This window comes from Zerene cesonia, unplaced genomic scaffold (assembly GCF_012273895.1).
Source record: "Zerene cesonia ecotype Mississippi unplaced genomic scaffold, Zerene_cesonia_1.1 Zces_u009, whole genome shotgun sequence".
NCBI classification, from domain to species: Eukaryota; Metazoa; Arthropoda; class Insecta; order Lepidoptera; family Pieridae; genus Zerene; species Zerene cesonia.
Genome location: NW_024045139.1, coordinates 550977 through 572611, shown reverse-complemented (window position 1 = coordinate 572611; position 21635 = coordinate 550977). Strand labels below are relative to the sequence as shown.

General features: G+C 31.6%; 1 protein-coding gene across 1 annotated transcript in view; it reads right to left on the bottom strand.

Moving 5' to 3' along the window:
* The window catches only part of LOC119839156 (microtubule-associated protein futsch-like), a 93054-nt gene that overhangs the window by 34989 nt on the left and 36430 nt on the right, over positions 1–21635 (bottom strand). The window contains exons 2-3 of the mRNA XM_038365359.1: positions 6340–6438; positions 1433–1605 (exon numbers count right to left, since the gene is read on the bottom strand). Of these exons, the coding sequence (XP_038221287.1) occupies positions 1433–1605; positions 6340–6438 (272 nt within the window). The remainder of the gene's footprint in view (positions 1–1432; positions 1606–6339; positions 6439–21635) is intronic.

Here is a 21635-nt window from a genome sequence, read left to right as displayed (position 1 = left end):
AAAGTAATAAATGTTATTTGCAGTTAACAATTTTCTTTTTTCTTTATTACAATATTTATGGCAAGACTAGGTATGTTCAAATGTTATATCAGTCTTTTCAAAAAAGATGTATTGTATTTAATTGTCATTAATAAGTGTTAGAACTTATAACTCTTATTTCTATTGACTGACTGACTATTTCATTTGCAAAAACTTAGTGCAGTATTTAAACTGCATCACACGTAGTTGAGCTGTATTTCTGAAACCCTCTGATGTCAACTCTCAACTAATTGCTACGTTTCTGCTGCCGTACAATTTAACGGAATTTCTAACAATTTATTAGGTTGTCTATTTGCATTTTGTGCATTAATTTGATGTCATTTAGATGCAAATATATTCCACATTTGCATGCTTATTGAATTTATAATTGATTTGAGTTTTATTAAACAAACATCTGCATGAAAAGGACTGTGTTTTCTAAATTTAAGAGTACAGATAGAATGAGATGTTATTAGATTACAGAACAACTAAAAAAGAGAGGGAACTAAGTTCTTAGTATTTTTGTGTCTTGTTTTTCAGTAAATAGCTTAGGGAATAGGTTCGTATTTCCTTAAAATATAAATTACCTATACATGAATATATTTCATCTATACTCTATATGAAATATTTTCAAAACTGCGTGATTTTAACAAATTATTTATTTGGCATGTTATGTTTCAATGATATGACGTATTAAAAGCTGCAGTATACTATCTACACAATTAAAACTTCATGACCTATCATAAGAGAAATGTCAGCTCGCAGCGAATTCAAGTAGTTTTTATGAAAGCTCCGAGATAAGGGCGCTTCAGATAAAGACCTATTGAAAGTAATGGAGTCTGGAGGAGCCATCAAAGGCAGAAATCGCGGAATTTGTATTTTTAAGAGACATTTTCTTGCCGCTGCGACAAAGTTGTGATTATGAAACATACGAAGTGGAAACGATTTATTGGAAATGTTTGATAATGACGCTTCATTTTATTTAACGTTTCTCGTTATCTGATTTGCTTTCGATTACACAAAAAGGAGCAATTAATACTAATTTTATTAGATAGCTAATATCTTGTTTAAATTTTAATCTGCCTGCTCGTATATTGTAAGTTATTAATATTTAAGATTTATTGCCAAACCACTTATCTATCTATCAAAGTGAACTACCACAAAAATTACGAATTAGCGTTAATCGTCTGAACGCGAAATATGATATAATATACACATTTATGTATGCGTGTGTATAATTTATATTTATGCTTATAATACAAAGCTGAACAGTTTGTTTGTTTGTATAAACGCACTTATCTCAGGAACTATGGGACCGATACCAAAAATTATTTCATCATTGGTTTTGTGCATGATACTTCACTACTATAGGCTATATACCACGGGCAAATCCGGGGCGTAACAGTAAGCTTACCTGCATGATCCAAGAGCCGTTCCCAGAGAAGGTGTAACCGGCGTGGATCAAGTGTCTGTGTCGAGTGAAGGAGCTGAGCAGGTTCCTCATGCACTGCATCAGCGTGTTCATTTGCGGGTGGATCAGGATCTCCGTCACCAGGTTCTCGGAGGCGTATTGAATGAGACGCTCCCCTGGGGGACAATATCTTGTTAATATCTTTTAGAATTAACAATAGTATTAACAATAGTATTTTCAATAGTAGTTATTAACAATAGTATTTTCTTGTGTTTGATTTTACGCGAGTATTAGGTATACATTTAGAAATTGAAAACTTTTTAACGGATATTAAACGCGATTTATTCATTATATTATTAACCCGACATTTCGAACACTTTACAGCGAGCGTGGTCACGGGGAGACTCAGATGTTATATATCTTGAAGGTCATACAAAAATTGTTGTTTGTGAACTACCTCCACCTATTTCTCCGCAGTTCAGCTGTGAAGTGTTCGAAACGTCGGGTTAATAATATAATGAATAAATCGCGTTTAATATCCGTTAAAAAGTTTTCAATTTCTAAATGTATAATACTCGCGTAAAATCAAACACAAGAAAATACTATTGTTAATATCTTGTCAGAATATACTTCGAATATAGGTATATAGGGCTAAAGATATATTAGTATTCAAAAAAGCTTCTTTAAGAAGTCCAATCAAATAAATAAATGTTTGAGTTTGTGTTTTGAGTTGAGGGATATAGGGACGTAGGTATATAGGTCATCTTTAAAAAATATGAGGCTTTAGTCGTTAGCAAAGTATGCATTAAGAATACCTTTTGCTCCCGTTTGCATCAGCCGTTTGTAGTAAATGAAATAGGCAGTATATAGACAATAACGATTTAATCTTTCAATACACGATTGTTTTAGCTTTGTTGCTCAGTAGATATTTATCAAACGATAAGTCTAACCCCCCATAATTGAGAATACCTATCACAAAGATTTTGTAAGCTAAATGGCTTTTTATAAGAACAGCGATTTCCTTTTTGTATCCAAAAAATAAAGCATAAAACTAAAGAAATAAGCCATTAATCCTAATTCCGCCAATAAACCGAGAGCATTACCCTTGACCTTGTCACGAAACGGAGAATAATGTCGGTTTCGCACGCCCTCCGGCCATCATCCCTTTACTCATGCCTTTGTTCAGATTTATGTCGGGGGTATCCCATTTTCACCTTATTTACTTCAGATGTTATTAGCCTTTTTTTAAAAAAAATAATGTTCTTATATGACAATTTTGGCTTCGTTTTTTACTTATTTCTGAGTTATGTTTTATTTGATTAATTATAGACATCAGTCAACAGTCAATAAAATTTTAAATTAAAACTATATGTATATTTTATTACACATTTATTATTTAGATTTGATATTGAACATCCAAAATGTGTATAGAGAACGATTCAAAAAGGCGATAATTCTAGAGTAAAATTAATTCATTACATTTCTAATACAACATTTTATCAAAAATCAGTAATATTATCACCAGAAGATAAGACACGTATTATTAAGACTATTCAATTAAAAACACCTATATTTGCAGTCTACTAAAATTCAGTGTTGAAAAGAAATTATTGCGCAGATATTTGCGGACATAATCCTAATTAGGACAGGCACTTTAATAATTGTAATATAAATAGTGGAAGTCGATAAAATGCTCTGCATTGCGCCACAAGGTCTATGTCACTTGAGACTGCCTTAGGTTTTATTGAACCTTTGTTATCTTTTGTCAGCTTTTAACGTATTCTGTTAATGACTTGTCGTGTTTAAGTATTGCAGTTTATTTCAATCGATTTGTATAGAACGTTTTAGTATGATTTGAAATATAGAATTCTAGTATAAACAGGAAAATTTAGTAAATAATCGTAGTCTGATGCGCTAAAACGGGATTATTATTTCATGCGCATCTCATTCCATGCCCAACATCGTTTTTATAGTTATTCTACAAGTTTTATCTACAATTAACCTATGTTAGAGTAATTGTAGATAAACTAAATTTTTTATTAAAAAAAAAATAAGAACAACTATAAAAAAGACGCGCCAAATAATTAAAACTACAATAAATAAGTCCAGAATATCAATAAGTTTTTCATTTTACTCCCAAGTATAAATATAGAAAAGCTGTAACAAGTTTCGAGTTTCGCAAAGAAAGAAAATTTCTCCTTTAATTATACGCGACTGTGCCAGCTTCACGCAAAGGCTTCAAACATTTTCAGTAAATTATGACATTTCGTGAAAGTCGAGTGTCGCGGCACACGTAGGTAGACTCGGAATTTTTTCCCCTTTTTTGTGATTTAACTAACTGTGGCAAAGAATTTCATAATATTCGCTGCGCGGTTAAAATTCAACGTTGGTTACTTTGTGAATTTAGAATTAAAAGTGTGATACATGAATCAGTCGCTTCATTTTTAATTCCGTCAGTAATGTAATCGCACAAAACAAAATGGCTTCCCTATGTACGCTTAGAACTTTAAAATTACGCAGCGGATTTTGATACGAATTTTATTAATAAATAGAGTCAATTAAGAGGAAGGTTTATATGTATACCAGAGGCAGTTATAGATAAACAGAAATATACTGAATGCATGGTTCTTTAATACTAAAATATTCTTTACTAGCTGTAACACGCGGCGTCACTCGCGTGGTACTCCGGGTAAAAAGGAATCGGGTAATCCAGACCTTAATCTATATCTGCACCAAATTTGATACAGATACGATCAGCTGTTTTCGCGTGAAAAAGTAACAAATATCCATATATAGTCAATACTTACAAACTTTTGGGTTTATAATATAAGTAGAAATTACAAATTACAATAAATGGACGCGTAAACACCGAAGAAAATGTAGTAGTTTTTCTTTGTGTCATTTTTCGTAATCTTCTCAGATGGTTCTTTCCAAAAAATTAAGCGGATTTATCGTCTAAACTGTAGAGAATATTGAACAAAAGAGCCAATCCATCTTACATAACTGGAGCGTTGAGATAAATTTCAAGCTCACTGAACTAGCGTGAGATAGGCGGGGATTTCGCGAATATAGCCATAAATTTTGTTTATCCTGTCTTGTAATCATAAACGGAGGGATGGAAATGCAAATAGAACTGTTTAATACTAAATACCATGTATCTTTGAATATAATATCTTTTTGAATTACTTTAACACGTAATAATTTTTATAACCCCTCGCTTTTGCTAATTAATCTACGAGTACAAAGGTTGCAGAGGAAGGTGCGTAATTATTCTTAATTTGTTAATTAAACATACGAATATTATAATTGCGGAAGTCACCTTGTCTGTCTGTCTCTTCTTCACGCCTAGACCACTCACCGATTTGGATTAAATTTGGTGCACATATTGTAAGAACCGAAAGGACATAGGATAGTTCTTATCCCGGAAATTCCATACGAACGGGAACTATGAGCAAAATCGGGCGAGCCTTTATCTATTTCTTAATTACGCGGGCGAAGCCGCGGACGGAAAATTTTTGTTATATGAAATGTTTTGAAAACAGTTTTTAAAACTATGGAAATCTAATATGACGGATTATATATCATTGGAATTTAGATCAGTTGCCTGAATGTTAAAATTAAAATAAAATTAATAACGATTTGACAATTAGAATGATGATGCGAATTAAATAAAAGGTAGGCTGCAATAATTATTGATCAATCTCGCAGCAAAGTCTTTTTTAGTCAAAACCAATGACCTTTGTATTTTAACTCGGTTACTAATCACTACATTTGTATTTATTTCTATCTGTAAAACTGTATCAAAAATCACTAAACAGTATAAAGCAAAATGGCTTCCCGCGTCTGTCCCTATGTGTGTATGCTAAGATCTTTAAAACTACACAACGGTTTTTAATGTTATTTATAATAGAGTGATTCAAGAGGAGGGTTTACATGTATAACATCTGTTAAACTACTCCGTACGAAGCCGTATGCAAAAGCTCGTTCTGAATAACTGTATAAAACTCTATATATTAAATCTATCTGCCTGGTTTCTAAGTGTTGGTTAGATCCATTCTTGGTTCCACTAAAACAGGATGATCCCATTTCCCCGAGTAACTTGTACATAATTAAGTGATCTCAAGTAAGGTTTTACCCTTGTAAGTATATTACGAAAAACTCGAGATTTGGGTTCAAAGAATAATTTTCGTCGGCCTCCATTATGTATTCTAATGAGATTTTTGTTAAGACTTCAGAATTGTTAGTTAAACGGATTATAGGGTTGAAAATGTTATCGTGCTTCTACTGAAAAGTGCAATGAAGAAATTAAATCGACTATAGTATGTAAATAAATAAATAATTAAACACTTCGAATTCGTACTATGAGTTATTTGTCAACTTCGGTCAGGTTTTATTATTCACTGGTATCCGATGGAATTGTGACTTGTGCTCATTTAGTTCTATAATTTTATAATAATAACAATACGTTTTTATCTTTACATTACCATCCATCACCATCTCAATATCTCAATAAATGAATATAAATGTATCTACTCGGACAATTTAAAGGGTATAAATCAAAGTATAAAAGTATAATAAAAATAACCACTTATTCAGCCCTCTTTATCATTGAATGAACAATTAAATCCCAATTTACGACGTTTTTCTTACTGTGCAAGTTTCACTAATAAATAAATTGCATATCCAACGATTACTATAAACGCAAAAGTTTTTAAGAATGTATGGATGCATGTTTGTTGATCTTTTAGGAAAAAACAACCCATCAGATCTGTATACAATTTGCTACAGAGATAGATTATAGACACACTATATAAAAGGTGTTTAGGCTAATTTTTATGCGGGAACATCGCGATTGACGTCGCGGGATTAAGCTACTAATACTATACAAATAAAATGTCCAATGTACATACCATATCTGGCTTCTTCCCCCTCGGGTGCCTGCGCCGTGAGGGTAGCCAATTCTTTCTCCAAATCAACCTGGTGCTCGCCAGAGTCCCATGATAGCAGGCCTGGAACAACATTTACATGTTAGACTTTGGAACAATGGGTAATGAACCTTGGGTACATAGAAATATGGTTGCTTACGAAAACGATTAACTTAAAAATAAATAGAGAAACGAAAATTAACGTTATTGCACAAAATGAAACGTTTCATTATATAACTATAATAAAGTGCATTCTGTATGTCGTAGAATAAATTAATAACTCCAGTTTTGAATGCAACATATTAACAACAATAAACCAATGTGTTTTTGTGTACATATTTTGGACGCTTTGTGCATCGAAAGTAAAAATCACATCAATTGCATAAGCATGATTTTGAAATCTATTAATGCTAATATCTCTTGTTAAAATATATCTAATATATAAAATTCTCGTGTCACAGTTTTCGTTGCCAAACTCCTCCGAAACGGCTTGACCGATTCTTATGAAATTTTGTGTGCATGTTGAGTATGTCTGAGAATCGGCCAACATCTATTTTTTACACCTCTAAATGATAAGAGTAAGGCAAAACAGCGTTTGCCGGGTCAGCTAGTCATATTATAAAATAAAACAGTAAAACATGAGATATGTTAAAATATAAAATTTCTTTAGAAATCGGAATTTGAGTCTCTATGTATGTCGGGAACAAATACAAATATTAAATTATTGTCTCAATAAAAAAGATGTAACAACGTTTTTAATTAGACAAATTGTTAATTTTAATACATCCATTTAGAAGTAGTTATTAAATAAAATCAGTAGCAAGTATTTCAGTTTGTTAAACATAAAGTGGAGGTTAGAATTGGTCAACCAATGCAAATAGCTTAGCAGGAACCTAGTTGAGTTATATTCCAAACTACGCTATTGCCTTTAGCCTCAACATATATGGAGTTATATCGCCGCGGGACAATCTCCGTTATTACATCCTCTCAAGGGAAGTTGCCATAGCAACGATGTTCCAGAACATTCTCGTTTTATTTCAAATATACTCGTATCGTTTTGAACGAGAATCGAATTTCTAAATGTGATGGTTTTATCATTTTATGGGGTGAATCCTAAGCAATGGTTGGTTGCAGCCAGAAAATATGTATTCTTAAGAATTAATTCTGTATCGACAAAAACGGAACAGAAATAATAAAACCCCAAAGAATGGTTTCCGATTTAATTGGTTCAGATGCTTCTTATTTTCATGCGTATATAACCGCCTTTTTTCGCGTTTATACAATGGTGTTCGCCATTCGTTTCGCTTTTCTCACGAATGTGTATGCGGTAACAAATAAATAAATAATAATTTTACCATCCCCTTCCCATAACCCAAATATTTAATTCCCATGTTTTACAATAGTCCTACATCAGCCGCGTACTACCCAGGGCTGTATCTTTATATCGTGCAGCAATGGGTAGGCTGCGGTTGATGTCCCATAACACATTAAATTCTCCAAAGGGCCTCTGCCTCTGCCTCTGCCCCCACGTAACTCTTCCAAACGACCGGGTGCTTTCCTTCTCGAGGTACCCGACTATTATTGGGTGATACATGATAATGAATTATTTCCCAATAAATAAATTAATACTAATATTTATGCACACAAAAACCTAGGATTGTACTGTATTTCGGCTTACAGCACTGTCTCCCCCGAGTTATTTAAATTTGATTGAATTTCTTAAACAGGATGCACAGATGATAGTAATAAGCTAGTAATTCTGTAAATTAAAGCAATTTACATAGAATAGACTAAAACAATGAAAAACCAAAAAACCAAACTAAATAGGCTGATACGCTATCGCCTGTAATGTATGCCAGCCTTTTAATAAATCCAGAAAGAAATAGAATAAATAATTAAAAATCAAATTGTACAAGGAATATTATTGAAACTTAATTATATAGTGTACTTTCTTAAAACATTATTATTTATAATTTGAGAATCGATGTATATAACATGCTGTTCCTCCAACCTTAGGGCCACTGAAAATCAGTGCTGTAAAGTTGCTGACAAAGCAATATCAGCAACTATTTAGTAATCTATAGGAATATACTAGACTTGGCCCTATTTTACACATATGAATGCTGCATTATTGTTTTCATTTTTCCATTCAAAAGTTTTTTTTCTTTACGTTGTTTATATTTTATTTCTTTTGGTTTTTATCAAAGTAAACGTTATATCTTCTCTCTCTCTTTTTAAAAATATTACTATATTATTTCCAATTAAGCCTCGATAAGCCATTGCTATACTAACATATTCTTCGCTTTAATTTATCATACAGCTCTGAAGAGAGGAAAACAATGGGTCTCTAACACAAGGCCCTCTCCACGCGAGGTCAGGCAGACAGGCCTCTATATTATTCAGCTTCTGGACTCATTACTGTAGATATTCTGGGTTTTGCTTCAGGGAACGAATTTGGCGGTCATACGGGTCGTGTATTTTCTTATTTTAGCGTTCCGTAGAAGTATGTCTCAATTGTGTAGTACGGTTTAAGTGCTGTTGAAAAAAGGTTAGTTAAGTCAGCATTTAATTATCTGTGGTCAAGTTTAGTTTGTTTTGGATTCGTTGTTAGATAAATACTTTACAGATTAGGTGGTACCCTAGACTAGAGAAAGGAATCTCTCTCTTTAGCGAAAATATTTAAAAGCAGTTTTTTTGCCTGCATGAGTTCACTTTGTATTTAATAAATTGATTAAACTATATTTTAGAATACATATATAGAAAGACATTGTTCTAATGTTTATTTGGTATTTAAATTAATGATTGCATAAAGCACGGTAAGGCAGAACTATTAATAAAATCTTAAACTCAAGACGCCCTTTTAATCCAAATTCAAATAAGTACATACGAATTAAGAAGCTAATTACACTATATGCTTAAGTCTAGCATCAACAAAAAAATCGTAAAAGAACCACGTGGGTCACTACAATGACATACATTAAAATTTTTAGCCTAAAAGTGTGAATGTACGTAAAATTTCTCGTTTAATTAGGTAAAACAGTCATTAGGGACACGTGTAGCCTGGGATTACCCATTAATCTCTTCATTAGACCATTACCCACAGCTAGGTCACCTGGTGTTCTAGGTCGTTACGTAGGGCTAAACTTTAGATTAATCCTATAAGTTAATTAGTCGCCTCGCGTTACGTAATTTTAGTCATTATTGTTTATTAGAGAGCCTGTTATTTTCAATTACACAGTTAAAATAATGAATACGACACTTCAGATATACTTAATAAGTTAAATTAAGTAGGACACGATATGTGCAGCCAATTACACAGCATGTTTTTTCCAATGTCACAGTGGGCAACTGAGATATTGGTTCGATCACAGGAGCACAGTAGTACGCAACTATTTCACGCCGGTCTTCTGTGGGGGTGTGGTGTTTCCGGTGCGAGCTGGCCCAATTCGTGCCAAAAGCATACTCGACTCTTAAATTTATAACCATATTGGAAAACATTAAAAATAATAATAAGACAGTATTCGAAATAGCGTCTTAATAAAAACGTTTAAAAAAATTATCCGAATTGTTCGACCATTGTCGAGTTTTACGCTTATCAAATCATTTCTAGATTAATTTTTTTATATATAGACATAGTAGTAGTCACGTAAAAGTAATAAAAAGGAGCATAGCACATATTTCTGAAGGAAATCCATGACTAATAATGAAAACATAAATGATTTATTCGCGATAAAGAATAAATAATAACAGGTGTCCAAAACTGCTAAAAACCTCACATTCATAACGTGAGTTAACACTGAAACACGCCTCAACGCTAATGTTCCCCAGTTGTATCAATTTACATAACGTTTTACGCAATAATTTCCTTTAATAACCATTATTTTAACTTCACTGAATAACGTGCTCGTTCTGCCATTTCATAAAACGCCCAAATACAGTTTATTTTCTAACTATAGCGGGTGTTATTACTTTTTTGTTATTTAATAAAAGAAGCTTATACGATCAGTACCCTTACTTACAATAATTAAAGTGTATACTTCATTTTATACATTATTTTAATATATGGTTAATCTATATATCAATCTATTTGATTATAATCATTTAATAGACAAAATAACATCACATAAGTGAATATTAAAATATTAAAAATTCATTTTCATATACTTAATAATTTATAGTGGTTCCCTTCATTTTTCTTTAACAACTGAATCTATATAATGTGAACATATTATGGAGACTAAAGTGAAATAAATAGATTCTTAGAACTGTACTTTTATATTTTATAAATTGTTCTCGTGTGTTAAATTCAATTCATTACTAAATAGAGCTATGAGAGTCCCGTTTTCTTTCCTCACTCTTCCCAGTCCATTCCTTCTTTCCAGTCGCTAATCCATTCCTTTTCCCTTATCCCAAAAAAGCGCGTAGCGCATTCGCAGAGGCCCTACCTTTGCAAATGTTCATGGGCGGTGGTGATCGCTTACCATCAGGCGAACCACCAGTTCAGTTGCCCGCTATGACATAAAAAAAATGTCTACGTATAGGTAATTTCAGGAATGTACCTACATTATACATATTTTTTTATTGTTGTGTGTTAAATTCAATACATCATTATAGAAAGTTATGTCTGGTTATAGATTAGCGGTAAATCGCCTTATACGGGAAGGTATACTAGTTGCCCACACGGTATCGGCAAAAACAGATCTTTCGCCCAACCAGAAATTGCATTTCTTCATAAGCAATTAACACGTCTTATAATTAATTAAAATTTCGCGTGAACTGTCCGATGCACTCCATTAACTAATCTGTAACATTGTTGAATCCGTAATTGAAGTTTTTTATACTTGTTAGTAATTAAGGCAACAAGGCGTTAAATACGTTACTTCGTGTGGTTAGAAATGAAAATATTTGGTTTGGTATGAAAGTGTAAATTAATAGGAAAATATCGGGAGTGAATTAAATAAATAAAACTATATTGAACTGCTAAATAGTATTATATTTTTAGAAACTAAAGCATGTAAAGCGTTATGTAATCGTTAGGATTAATATCTTAAATTTAATCACTGGTCGAGATATAAGTCTTGATTTTAAGCTGACACTAGTACCTTATTGACCTTTGTTCTTTAAAAATCAAATGTATCGAAAAAAGTATTTTAATTTCTTTGATTATTTGCTTCGTTGAACCAGGCGCGTACCCTGTATTAAGAACAAAAACGCAATACAAATTTCTTATCACTTGAGCGTTATATTTAAACAATTTATATACTTATATTTAACTATATGAATATATTAATTGTTAACATAATAAGTCTATAAAGCACGCCATAGTATTTGTATTAAACAGATTTATTTCGCACACTTCTTGTAAATACACACCCTCAACCTATTAATTCAGACAACGCCCACATAGCCTAAAGAATAGAATCTATTGAACACGCCCTGGCTTTAGGCTGTTATTCAGGATAGTTCGCAGAGGTAGCGAGAGCGGGCAGCGCTTTGCGCTTATGTCACACTAATGCTTTTATTATTATAGATACTAGCTGTGACCCGCGGTTAAAACCGCGTAAGTCCGTATCCCGTAGGAATATCGGTATAAAAAGTGCCTATGTGTTATTTCAGTTGTCCAGCTATCTACGAAGCAAAATAGTATTATTATTCACCAATAGATGTCAGGAAAAAAAACACGAATAAAACACGAATATGACATTTTCTAAAAAATATTCCTAGCTAGATCGATTTATCGCCCCCGAAACCCCCTATATACTAAATTTCATGAAAATCGTTGGAGCCGATTCCGAGATTCCAATTATATATATATACAAGAATTGCTCGTTTAAAGGTAAGACTAGCTGTGACCCGCGGTTGAAACCGCGTAAGTCCGTATCCCGTAAGAATATCGGTATCAAAAGTGCCTATGTGTTATTTCAGTTGTCCAGCTATCTACGAAGCAAAATAGTATTATTATTCACCAATAGATGTCAGGGAAAAAAAAAACACGAATAAAACACGAATATGACATTATTTCAGTTGTCCAGCTGTCTACGAAGCAAAATAGTATTACTATTCACCAATAGATGTCAGGGAAAAAAAACACGAATAAAACACGAATATGACATTTTCTAAAAAAAATTCCTAGCTAGATCGATTTATCGCCCTCGAAAACCCCTATATACTAAATTTCATGAAAATCGTTGGAGCCGATTCCGAGATCCCAATTATATATATATATATATATATATATATATATATATATATATATATATATATATATATATATATATATATATATATATATATATATATATATATATATATATATATATATATATATATATATATATATATATATATATAATTTGGTTAATAATATAATGAATAAATCGAGCTTAAAATCCATTTAAAAGTTTTTAATTTCTAAAGGATTTACTTTGTTTCAGACTGTAGTGCTAATGATCGTGGACCAAGGTATACGACTTTATTATAGAATTTCCGAAATTCTTAAAAGTTTAGTAGGACTAAATTTAAAAATCTTTATAAAAGTGTATCAATTCAAAGATCCATACAATTTTATCACACCGCAGAACAGGTTTTTCGCATGATTATTTTAAATGTTAATAAAAACTATTGTTACAATGATATGATTTTAAAATAGCAACCACAGAGTTTGCCGGCTCTTCTCTGTAGAAACTGCATATCGAACCACTGGTAAATAATTATTGTGGCACTTTCAAAAAGCGCGAAAAAACGATTTCTAGTTGAATTGAAAATCTTTGAGTTATAGTTTGAATGTATTATATATATTTACTAGCTGCACCCGGCAAACGCTGTTCTGCCTTACTCTTATCATTTAGGGGTATGAAAAATAGATGTTGGCCGATTCTCATAGATACCGGATAAGCACAAAATTTTCATCAAAATCGGTCAAGCCGTTTCGGAGGAGTATGGCAATGAAAACTGTGACACGAGAATTTTATATATTAGATATATTGTGATGATTTTAATTTATTTTACGCTCCTTACCAATGTGACCACAAACTTATGTCTATCAGTCGAAATAAAGGTCACCTTTTAAGGGCAGTAACCCCTGCTTACGCAACCAAGTTAGACATAAAGGGAGATGTAGGTCAGCCGCTCAATGGTAAAATAGGTTATTTGCTTGTAAAATATATGTATTAAAATCACGAAAATGATCATAATACAATATCCGATGAAAATAATGAGAAAATGGGAATTTTAAGGAATAATTTAAACGATTTAATTTATCTAGTACTGATTTAGTCTTCTATTACTCTTTTTTATAATATTTGATCGTACATTTTAATTTAACAAAAGCTATATTCATGATCAACATATATATATTCCCACTGCTGGGACACAGGCTTCCTATGAGGACTTAGGCCATAATCCACCACGCTGTCACATGTCGTCGAACTTTCGATTCTTGGACATGCCGGTATCTTCACGTCGTTTTCCTTTGCCGTTTTAAGCAGTGGTGATGTTATCCACATGTGCCATGTGCAGATAAATTCAAAAATTAATTTATTCAAAAGCTCTTTTATTACTTAAAAACAACTTGAGTTTCTTCAACGGTTGAAAGGGGGTTAAGTAAACCATAAACTAGTTATTCGCAAAAGCGCGATTTGATTTAAGAAAGATTTTAAAACTCTTCATAAAAGAATATTTTAAGTCAAGTGCTTACATAAAGCCTTAAGGGTCCATTTGAATATTAAGCAGAAACTTTGCGGCAAGATGGCGCCTTTTAGGGTCAAAAATTACAAGCCCTGAGGAGGTTCAAAAGTTTAAAACCGTTTCGATGTTTTTAGAAATTTCGAAGCTTAGAAAAGTGTTTTTGGGAAATTTACACCATTTGTACCTATTCGTAATACTTGCTGGTTTATTTTAATGTTTTCAGTGTGGCATAATCAGTTAACGATAACTATGTTTTATTATAAGTGAAAGATGACCTGACCAGGACTGTAACGTCTTTTATCGCAATTGTATATATTTTATAATTTCTAAATTTTGTTTTATTTTTGAAGATTTTCCTAATACTGTTTTGAAAACAAGCTCAGGTCTTTGTTTCTTGAATGCATAATCATGTTAATGATAAGGAAATATTATCAGTTACGAATGCAGTAAATATTTTAAAATAGCTCATTATAATCGTGAAATTCTCATGAATTCAACACCTCAGTAATAAAATGTATAACCGGTGTCTCTTATTCGAAGCAAAATATTCTCTTTTAAAGCTTCAAACATTTTGAATATATTATGAGCGTGCTCGTACGTAATTTTAGTGTTCTGTTTATTTTTTTAAAGTATTAAAATTTCAGCAGAATTGTTCGCGGCGTAGGTACAGAAATATTGGTATAATTATGCGAAATAAATGCTTTGGACATGTTTAATGAATCTGCATATAATTATATACGTTAATGAGAAAATTTTTATATACATATTATTAAAACAATTAACCATATTATAATAATATACTTGTTTACATAATTATATAGTTGGCTTACTAAAAATGTATTATAACGTGAGAAGATTATGCAAAATATATAAATAACTAGCTGCGCCCCGCGGTTTTACCCGCGTAAGTACCGTATCCCGTAGGAATATCAGGATAAAAAGTTGCCTATATGTTATTCCAGTTGTTCAGCTATTTACGTACCAAATTTCATTGCAATTGGTTTAGTAGTTTTTACGTGAAAGAGTAACAAACATCCATACATCCATACAAACTTTCGCATTTATAATATTAATAGGATTCAACAAATTATATAGAACAATCGTGTTTTTCCTAAGAGAATATTTACCTGCAATTTTTACCTTTATAAAAATATAATTTGTATGATTACATAAGTCCAGAGCATCGTCAGCCAAAACTAGTTGGTGTATATATATAGGTGTATACCTAACCACATAGTCTCGCAATAGCAAACCATATTGTTAATATTATACATCATAAAATACTTTTATTAAGGGATAAGCGAAGCCGCGAGTTAGTCCATAATATATTCAAGCTTTTAACAAAAGCTAACGCCAGAAGATTTATAAGTCTGCGTCGTTTATTGAATTAACATACGACCTAGAAACTTCTTTATTGTCCCTGACAGAAAACCACATCCCTCTTATGAATAAAACATTAGCCCAATTTATGTCACTGTACCTTTTTCTACTTATTCTTTATCTATATTTATTTATTCAGTACTTTTAGGATGATCATAAAATAAATAATACTAACTGATTTAATTTACCCGGGCTTCGCCCTTGGACATTTTTAACAACCTATAGCACTTGTTCCTGAGTTCAAACAAACAAACTCATCAGATTAATATCATTAATAGATATATTATACTAGACTGTATTAGTTAGTTGGCTAATACAGTTCAATTTGCTTTGATGTTCGTGAAAGGTTCGTGTGAAGGTATACCTTCACATTATATTGTTTTTTATAAAGTACTAAAACTATATACTAAAAACATAGATAATTTTTTATCTATGTTTCTAAACTTACGTCATGTCTGTAAAGTTAAAACTAGTAGTTTTAGATGTACAATTTATACAGCTGTTATATTTAAGTCTTATTCATCTATTGTATCCACAACAGCGCACTATTTTAAAAACCATGTTTTATAATTCAAATCTATGTTATTCATTTATAGCTCACACTTTCACCCCTATAATATTATACCCCACTGTCTATAAATAGACAATCGATACGCGGACACGCGGTTGGGACGTACGTCACTGACAGCTGACCAGGTTGGTACCATAATACCATGCTACGGTAATCAACTATGTTGATTTATTGATTTACAAGCTGGTACACTCGCGTGGTACCTGGCTAGAATGTAACCTGTGTGGTAGTCTAGACTATAATCTATCTGTTCATGAAATTTCATACAGATCCCAACAGAGGTTTTTGTGTGAAAGAGTAACAAACATCCATACATTCTTGCACACTTTTGCGTTTTTTATATTATAGTAGGTTAGAAACACTAGCCGTAACGATGGGTAATGTAATGATTGATGCCAATTAATAATCTAAAGAGCAATCGAAATATTGATCGATTCTTTATATTTTTTTATTTTTTTTGTTAAAGCGGCTACAGAATTACATCATCTTTGAAAATTTGTAACTAACTATCACGGTTCATGATATATGAACTGGTGACAGACAGACAAAAAGAAAGACGGAAAGCTGAACGGACGGCACATACCCTTTTTAGGGGTACACTAAGAATCTCTATCATAGTCTTGAACAGCATTCTAGAATTGTTAGTCTAGAAGATTATAGAAGCCTAGTTTCATCATGAATGATGTATCTCGTAGAAGTAAACGATAGTCAATAAAGAGTGACAGGCGCGCTAGACAGGCCATCCATCACGAGATCCATTTGTCTGTGTATCCCAACATATAAACATATAAACTACCTAATATTTTAGATGGAATATTTAAGACTTAACACGTTTTTCGTTGCATAAACAATAGCACAACTTGCTCGCATTACAGTATAACGTGTTAGTTAATAGTACTCTGTCGGTTTCAAATAATTAAGTACCATGATAAATATAAAAAAAAATATACTCAGAATGTAGGTATCCCGTTTTTATTTCAGACAGATGTATCGTCTCGGTTTTGATTAACGAAGAAATATGATCAATATAGCCTTATTATTGCAGTTTATAAGCAGCAAGAATCAAACAAAAAAGTAAAAAAAAAGAAATACCGATACCCATAACGGAAACCGCGTCATAACTAACTACCTGAAAGTTATAACGAAATTGTTATAAGAGCCCTCTATATAAAGATACTGTGAAAGCTTCATCAATCACTTCGGAAATGGATCGAGGGTTATCAATATGACGTGTTGAGGGATCGGGTTTATCCATTGTTATTATCACTGCCTTCGTTAAATGAAAATGGTGGATCATGCCGGTTTTTTATTAATTTTCAATAAGCCTTGCGTTATTTTTTATATACTTTTAGTTATTTTCAAAATAAACTCATAAACAGTCATAGTGATTGAATATAATAAAATGTCTTCAACAATCGTAATGATTAAACATTGAGTATATAAAAGCATTAGCGTATCCGATATTTCGAAATATTCATAAGATTAATTAAATTTCTTTTCAATTATTTCTATCGCCATTACTGTATCTTATTTACTACATTTATTATTTTAATCACCTATTTGATCTATGATGTGCTTTAAAGGAAACTTAATCAAACTTTTAAAGCACAAAATTTAATAATAAAAAGTTAAGTTAATTAATTCCTCTGCTACGTTATTTCACAGAAGAGAAGCCCAAGTTACATCAGACATAAACATAAACTTGAAGTATACAAAGATAAACCTAAGTGTGTCTGAAGTGTTCCAGGGATCACATTCAGGAGTGGGTACGATAGCAACTTGGTAACTTGAGACTTCATTAAACTTAAGTTTGAGGCATTGTTGAGTAATGGTTCATAAAAAGCTTTTTAGGGAATCTTACTTCATAAATACAAAGGGTGTGAATTATTATATGCTTACCACTTCATAAGCCTGGGTATCTAAGTAACTTTCTTCTGATGAATTTCATCTACTAGGATAATATGCCAATAATACTTTATATATGTAAACTTTAAAAATATATGTAAGACAAACCGTTTATATAAACTAAATTGTAATTGCTATAAATTGTAAATTTAAAAAAGGTCAAAAATGTATGTATGTATGAAATAAATAAATGAAATGAAAAAAAAATAATTTTCTTGTTTTAGCCTTATCGCATTGTTGTACCAAATGAGTAATAAGAATTTTGTATCATTTAATCCAGATTCAAACATTTAATCATTCAATTAGCCTCTTTTTAGAGCTACTTTTGAATACTTACAACATAGTTTTTCCATTTACTACCGGTTCGGAAAGCATTTCTACAGAGAAGAGCTGGCAAAAAACTCTGTAGTTGCTCTTTTAAAATTAAGTCAGTTTCACATCTTCGTTTAACATAATATGTTTATCATAATTATTATATCAAGGAGATATGTAAAATAATATAGATTTAAAATTTATAACTAAATTCTTTAATACTATGAGGAATTCGAATGTAAAGCGTATACATTTTCTCTCGTAAAGATGTAATTTATAAGAGAAATAATATATCATAGTTATAAGAGAAAATGTTGAAAGTATTTGTCAGTTTCTTTAGGACGAAAATAAACTAAACAAAATATTATTTAACAAAGTCGTGGCTCACATAAATTTGAGGAGAAACTAGGAAATGTTTTGGACAAGTTAATATTCTGCTACGATGGAAAATTTCCTACTTAAATATAAGTTATGCTGGCAAAATTTAAGACATGAGAAGTTATGTTTTCCAACAACAAAGAAATTTATCAATTCGACTGCATTTTCTGGTTTTGTTACTTCAGAACTATTGACCTGGGGAACCGATTTTGTTGAACCTTTTTATTAGAAACCTAACGCCTTTTATACTAAAATGGGACAACATTTTAAATATAGTCTAGTTTTGTAAATTTGAAGGTAGTTTAATTTTTTGTTAACAATAATTATTTCTTGTTTATTAAGGGTAGCATTAAATGCTTTAGCTTAGTATAATTACAATAACAAAAAATGTTTGTGTATAAAAAATAGACATGTATGTTGCTAGCTTTCCCCCCGTGGCTTCGCCCGCATAGTCAGAAAAGATAGACAATGTCGAGATTTTCCCAGCATAGTTCCTGTCCTCGTGGGATTTCCGGAATAAAACTCTCCAATGTCTTTTCGGGACTTAAGCTATATCTAGGCCAAATTTCATCCAAATTGATTCATCAGCGTGAAAGAGACAGAGTTACTTTAGATTCAATGTTAAATTTTATAAGTATGCATTAAGAATATCAGAATTTTTAATGACATCATTTTCCTTAGCCCAAATAGACTCTTGGATAAATAAAATCAGAGTTTAATTAATCATTCGATTGAAGTTGTGAAGATACGTTGATTTAGTAAATTTCATATTTCGAATAGCTTTCTCAAATGCTATCCCAGTCATGCAGAGAGCATGCCATGATGTCACGAGACAGTTGCTGAATGCGTCCTCGTTTAATTGGTTAATTCAGAGTTAACTGAGCTGATTCATTAACATGTCTAATAAATAACTCTCATTCATAAATAGCTCTTTGACGTTCCTGGGGGAAAGCGCTCCAGATTCTAAAATGACCAAATGACAACAATTTATATCACATAGATAAAAACCGCGCAAATCAGTTAAAAACTTAGAGAGTTATGAGTAATTAAACCAAAAATAAATTCACTCGCAGTCCTTCGTTTTTAGTAACATCGGCAAGTTATATGAGCATTATCACACTATCATACTAATATTATTTCTGTGAAAGTGTGTTTGTTTGGTTGTTTGTTCGTCAATTGCGCTGAAACTGCTGAATGGATTTTCATGAAATTTTGTGTACAGACAGGGTATAAGCTGACTTGGGTGATAGGATACTTTTTATCCCAATTGAATGCTCGCTTGGGATGAAACAGGAATCTTTATATCCGGGCGGAGCCAGGACGAGCCTATAATATTATATTTTAATTTTTTATGCTTGATCTATGTTTTAACGTGTTAAGTTTTATAAATGTCGTCACTGTATAAAGCTGAAAAGTTCCTTTGTTTGAACCCACTTATCTGAGAAACTACTGAACCGATGTCAAAAATTCTTCACATCCTCACATGACAGTTAAAAGCAATATATTATAAACCACGGGCGAAGCGACCCTCTAAATTAAAATATTCGTGTTACAGTTGATATCATTTATTTATTTATCACAACATACATAAATGTATTGATTTATAGATACAGCGATATCAATTCAACTTTTTTTAAACGCCAATGTTTTTAATTTGAGAGATTATTGAAGCGATAAAGTCGATTATTTAACTAGTATAATATTATAAACAGAAGTTTTACTTTCCTTTCATTATTATTATTTTAACACATATTATTTAAATAGACTTAACATTTCTAATTCATCCGCATAACAAATCAATTCTCTACAAATCGTTATTGAAGCTACTCGAGACATTGAAATTAGTTGGGAAACTGAATAATGAGCTTTGGAAGGTTCGAGAATGTTCGAGAACATTCGAGTACTGTTCAAACTTCTTAGTTTGAACGATCGTATTAAATTATATGGATATTCACTATTGGATATTCTGAGATTTTGCTTATTGCGTCTAATGTCGGATAAATATGACATTTTTTTGCAGTTTTATAACATAACTGTTTTCTGTTCTGTCAATAACATCTCAAAGGTCTACTACGTGACGAATCATAAAATTGATGATTGAAATAAAACAAATTTATTTCGTCCGTGATACGTATATAGCCTTTAACCTTTCTCAATAAACGGGCTGTCTAACACAGAATTGGACCAGTAGTTCTTGAGATTAGTGCGTTCAAACAAACAAACAAACTCTTCAGCTTTATAATATTAGTATAGATTTAATTTTATAAGTCTATCAATTTCCTAATTAGACGTCATAGTACAATTCTTTTCCATGGAAATGGTATGGAATTATGAAAAATACAATTTTATTTTTATTAACGTATATTCTTTCTCTTCTCTCTCTTTTCGTACTAACAGTTGCAATAAATATTAAAACATTTAAACCAATAAAAGCAAAAAAACTAAATGCGATAAAGTAAAAGCAACTTACCGCGCAACAATATAGAATATGTATTCCAACCTCATTCTAATTATAGTAACATTCCATTACGCTCAATCGATAATTGTAAAGCCTCTTAATAGCGGGATGGCGGCCATAATCCAATTTTACCGCCAATCCCTTTATTAATCCATTTTACTTTGTATAATTGGCACAGGTATAGCAAAAAACATATTATATGATATGTACACGCTTCAACTCGCAAATCACTTAAATTATTTTTAATATTTTATACGCTATTTTCTTTAATTTGAAACCGAGTCGTTTGTTTAATTTTTAAATTCAGAACGCAAATTCGCCGCTATTTCGTTTGAATAAAATCGGGGACGTTCTTAATTCGAACAATAAAGCGCGGTAAATATCTTCAGATTATAAAAGATCTTTTTGTAAATTATACAATAGACAGTCTTTCATTTTTATTTTATTTCATATCAGCTATTGTTGTTTGTAAATTCTTTTAACTTATTTTGTACGGTTCAAGTTCTGTATAAAATTATAATAATGGAACGTATTTATGAAATGTTATTTTCACAAATTAATAAACGGTGGAAGCGCAGAAAGTTATTTTGA